Source organism: Solanum dulcamara, chromosome 7, assembly GCF_947179165.1.
Source record: "Solanum dulcamara chromosome 7, daSolDulc1.2, whole genome shotgun sequence".
Classification (NCBI taxonomy): Eukaryota; Viridiplantae; Streptophyta; class Magnoliopsida; order Solanales; family Solanaceae; genus Solanum; species Solanum dulcamara.
The window spans coordinates 12258559-12263962 of NC_077243.1; the positions used below are offsets into that span (position 1 = coordinate 12258559).

General features: G+C 29.7%; 1 protein-coding gene across 1 annotated transcript; it reads left to right on the forward strand.

The window, feature by feature from the left end:
• The first annotated feature begins 3566 nt into the window (after nucleotides 1-3566).
• Nucleotides 3567-5177, forward strand: LOC129895279 (uncharacterized). Its single transcript, XM_055970969.1, has one exon. It carries the CDS (start codon nucleotides 3728-3730, stop codon nucleotides 4790-4792), a length of 1065 nt encoding a protein of 354 aa, XP_055826944.1. The 5' UTR covers nucleotides 3567-3727; the 3' UTR covers nucleotides 4793-5177.
• Nucleotides 5178-5404: the final 227 nt, after the last annotated feature.

A 5404-nucleotide genomic window follows, 5' to 3' on the forward strand; every position in this document is an offset into this window, starting at 1 on the left:
TCAATTACTTAGTAAAAAAATTCTGATTCAATTACTATTTAATTATTTAATTAGCTAGGTGAATATATAGTCATCATTTACTATCATTTCACTTAACAATACTAGCTAGAAAGAGAGTTTCAGCCAATCATCACCATTTGTCTAAGCCTTTTTTCCTTGAAAATACTTGTTTCATTTTCAATATACTATCATTTTTCATACTTTTGCAAATGACTTTGTTTCCTTGAACTAAAGCAGTTAAAAATATATATAAGAAAAGACTTTAAGGACAGTCTAATATACCACTATGCATGGGGTTTTGAGGATCACAATGGTCTATTATTATACGCAATTTAAATATGCAATTTTATTAGATTAGTATATTTTTATAGCTTGAATTGTGACCTGCTAATCACATGACATCAATTTTATCAATTACGCTAACGCTCAATAGACCTTAGTAATTGATATTTCTTTGAAAATTTTTGCAATTGGAAACAGCATAACAACGAAAATGTCAAAGGTTCATTTAACGTACGATTGGCTCAGGGAGATTAGTACAAAATTTTGATCGAAACTACCAATGGACAAATTAATACTACTTAAATTCGTTAGGTATTGTCTAGGAAACTTACTTAGTATTAATTAATTATTTAATTACTTATTCCGTAAGATATTACGTAGATGTAGCTTCATTTTCATGACTCAAGCATGACATTTTTTTAGATTAAATTATAACCGGACTCCAAAAGTTTATCAAAACAAACCAAAAGGGATCGAAAAGGTTTACCTTCAAAATGGTAATATTTGACAATTAAAAAAACTGCACTTTAGTGTGGAAATGACAGGTCATAGTATAGATTATGGTCATATTGACCCGTTTTATATTCACTTTTTTAGTACTATACTTTCTTCATGTTTAACTAAAGTGGCATATTTTTCTAATGTTAAGCTATTTTATATCCCTCAAATTAAATGAGTACGTAAAAAAGTTCCATGTAATTGCTCAGGTAACTCCACAAGTAACACCTGGATTAACTTTTAATCCAGAAGCATCCTCCCTTTTGTTTGGGTAAAAAATTACTCATACTAGATATTTACATCAAATTAATAGATACATTATGTATATATTTTTTTTTACTTAAACGTGGTTAATTCACCGTACAATATATCATCTTATTAAATCACTTAACCATGTAACCCTTTCAATTTGTTACCCTTTAATTTAATTTTTGGTTTATTGTGTATGTGTAGCTGTTACTTTAATATTTTAAGTAGGGGAAGGGGAGGGGTTGATATGTGAACTAATCTCTTTCGTGCTTTATATTATTAATAAATATTCTTAAATACAGAAGTAATTTGTTGACAAAAATATTTTTTTACATTAGTTATTAGATTCAGGTTTCTATCTTAGGATTAGGATATGGGTGGGAATAGGATTCTTTAATGAGTGTTTGGTATATTTTCATTGTCAGATATGGAAGAAAAATATAATTATTAATAGTCGTTTTAAGGAGTGATTTTACATTTCCACTTGGACAAGCATGTGAAAAGAAAGTATAGTAAATATAATTATCCTATTTGTCAAGGTCTCCCTTAAACTGGCTAGTCGTTTATCGCGTTGAAGTGTGTAATTATTTCATCTAAAAATAATTTTTTTGAAAAAAATTTATACTCCTTCCGTTAATTTTTACTTATTCACTATATATTAAAAATAGATGTCCAATAATACTTGTTTAATTTATAAAATCAAAAGATAATTTTAACTTAGTTCCTAATTTACCCTTATCATTAATTAGTAGTCATTTTTCTATTACATTTTTCAAGACATTGTATTTATTATATTCAAAGGGTGCTATGGTAAAATTATCTTTCTACTTATAGTTTATTAAGAATTGTGCAAAGTTAATAGTGAACAAATATTATTGGACGGAGAAAGTATTTATTTATTTGATTATATGTTAACAAGATCCCATCATATGTGTGCCTGATTTTTATTTATGAGTCAAATATGTGAAAAATCTTTTTGATAATGAGTGACAGCGCAGTCTGATTCTAAAATATATATCCGCTATAAGATAATATTAAAGAGTGTGACCATTAACTCATTTAAAAGTATAAGCTATTAGAGCAAACATACTTTTATTTACTTATTAATTATCTTTTTTAGCTATGGTTACTTGAAGCACTAGAGAAAGCTCGTCAGCCAAAAAAAGAATACAACAAGATAGGTATGTTGACTGACTTTGGTTAGTTAGCTCTTAGTTGTAAGAACAACGAAAGATTAGCAATTAATTACTTATATGTTTAATATGCTTCATTCAAATTATAATAAGCATAGATGATTAGTAAAGAAAATTAAGTTTCCATAAAGTTGCCTTTTTATATCATTCTTGTCTATTAAATAATAAAATAATCTTGAGCACCATGATCTATTTGGATATGCTCTGAGATACAAAATCTAAGAAGAGAAAATGAAAGTTAGTCTTTCTGTTCATTTCAACTTCTCATGTTTCTATTTTAAAGAGTATAAATTTTAAGTTATATTTTCATCAAATTAATATGAAAAGGATTGCACCTTATGGTATTTTTTAAATATTGTTTATGAATATTTAAATTTTAATTTTAAAATATTAATTTAATTTATCTTAATTTAGCTTCGAATATTAATTAAATTGACTCATGTAAAATGAAATGTGACAAATAAAAATGAATGTAGAAGGTATAAAATGTATAACCAAAGGTTGGAGAGGTTAAGGACAAAATGTTCCATAAATAAATGTTTAGTTATATATTTTACGTAAAAGGAGGTTTATCTTCCTTATCGTCCTATTAGGATTTTATTAACAAAAAGGGTAGACCAAGACTATTGAAAGTAGTAATCAAAAGTCTAATCTGCTTGTTTGGTCTTATTTTACTTCTGCAAACCTCACTTCACCCCTTTACTCCACCCACACAAATATAAAAAGAGTTTAACTAATATACACTTAGTTTAGTTTCTTAACTTTTATATATATTAAGTATTGGGTTATTTCAAAGATAATTACATGAGATTTTTTATAGCAATCCCGAGATTTACAAGATGCTATTTTCTCATGTAGTTTGACTCTTCAATTGATCAACAATGTATAAAAATTTGTACGTCAATTCATATTGAGATAACTATAGACATGCAATATTTGAAGTTTTATATGACTGAATTTGATTTTTACTTAAAATTAAGGTAGAAATGCTTGAATTTCAGTCATAAACCTAGCTTCAAATATGGCATGTCTGATGTTATTCTGAAGCGATTAAAAATAATGTCAGGTCAATTAAATGTCCAAATAAAATACCCTTAACAAAATCACGTACATCTCTTAATATCGTACATGTATAACATGATAAATAACTCATTACATTTATGTATATATATATATACTGATAGTCTATTTTTATGTTATCGATTTATACGAGTTAAACTCAAAAAGGAAAATAAGCATTCCTATGAATGATTGAGATTAAGTTAAAAGTAGATTAGTGGGACATTCATTATTGCCACCATTGTCTACTTATAAAAAGGTTTCCATTAGCCTTACTTGATTGCTCTGTGGGTCTATAGTGTTGTGTTGCACTCAATATATATCTCTGTCTATCTCTAGTGGCTATTAGCCTGTAAAGATTCTGTCATAAACTTATTAGTAATTCCTCTTTGCACTTTTGCAATTCTTGATAACAAATTAGCCCAAAAAATTGCTCCTCTCAGTCCATGGCAACTTTGATAGCCAATAGATTATCAGAGGAAAGAGGCAAATTGGTCAAAACTGCAATATTAACCATGGAGCTTCTTCTCTTATCAACAGGATTTATCTCTACTTTCTTCATGCTCAAAAAGGCTATTAGACCTAGTTACTTATTTAACATGTTCTTCGTTAATTTAAGTGAAATCTTGAATTATTTGAAGAGTTTCTTGTCATCTCCACTTTATATTTGCCTATTCATCAACTCTGTTGTCATCCTTATTTTGACTTTCTCTAAATTTCACCACCCCACAATGGAATTTCTCAATGTTTTTCTAGATGATCAAAAGGAGAATAATATTGCTGATGATCATGATGATATTCAGATTCAGCCACAACCATATCATCATGAAATTAAAGAGGACGATAATATGCCGAAAAGAACTAGTTCTGTTATTGCAATGGATACTGTTATGTCGTTTTTTAGTCGTTATAATTTGGATCCTGTTGTATTAAAAGAAACTGCAATTGAAGATGAGATGATCCCCTGCAGTGATGTCGTGAAAGACATTGAAATTGATTGTGTAACAAAATTGTCTTTTCCAGACGTAAGTCCTTTGACTGAACCACGTCAAATCGTTAGTCCACGGTCACCAAATCGAGTACCCGATACAACCAATTACCAAGAAATGGTGATGAATCAAGAAGATATTGAAGAGGATGACTCAATGGACGCGACATGGAAGGCGATCACAGAAGGAGGAAACAATAAGAAAAAGAAGAAACAAGTACTAAAGAAGAGTGAGACATGGCCAATTGAGCCACCAGTGACATCGGCACAAAGCATTGGTTCAAAGGACTTGTTGCCATCAGTAGCTGCAGTTTGGAAAGAATTGCGAAAATCAGTGACATTTAACGAAACTTTATCGATGTTTCGAAGAGGGGGTTTAAGAGGGGACATTTCTGTTAGTACAGAGGAATCCAACAAGAGATTTGATGATTTCATAAAGAAGATCAACCATGAAAGGCTGCTCCAGAGGCAAGAATCCGATCAGCGTGCCTTCAAGAATAATAGGCTAAATCGGGCACGTTAATTAAAAAGTGGAAGCCCAGTGCACTAAATTTTTGCTATGTGTGGGGTTTAGGAAGGGCTAAATCACAAAGATATATTATACTGTATTGTATTTCTATGAGAGAGTGATTTCACAGTCTATATCTGTGACCTTTTAGTCATATGATAACAACTTTATCAGTAAATAATTAGGTACAATAACTCTTTAGTAATTTACTATGATGTTGTACAGAGCAAATTAAAGCCACTATGGGAGGACTTCTTTTTCATTTTTTCACTACTAGTAATGTACTAGTGTATGTACAACAGTTTGCACTTTTGTGCAGGTGTCAGATTAGTTTTACCTGGTTTGTTTCTCTGAAGTATATCATTTGCAGTATTTTCAGTGGGAAATTTTTGCTCTAGCTACTTTGTTGTTCTGTGTTATACATATCCTAATTATTAGAAAACCATCAAATAAATGATAGTACAACATATAGTTACTCTGTTCACGTTAAATTATTTAAGTTATATACTCTGGTATTATAAAAATTAAAATATGTGTTGGCAATATAATTATACTCCAGTTATCAATGGAACAACTTGTATTGAAACGTCAAAGCCCCCCCCCCCCTCCCGCAAAACCCCCGCCATA

Coding starts and splice junctions, on each gene's coding strand:
- LOC129895279 (XM_055970969.1), top strand. CDS start 3,728: ATGGCAACTTTGATAGCCAATAGATTATCAGAGGAAAGAGGCAAATTG.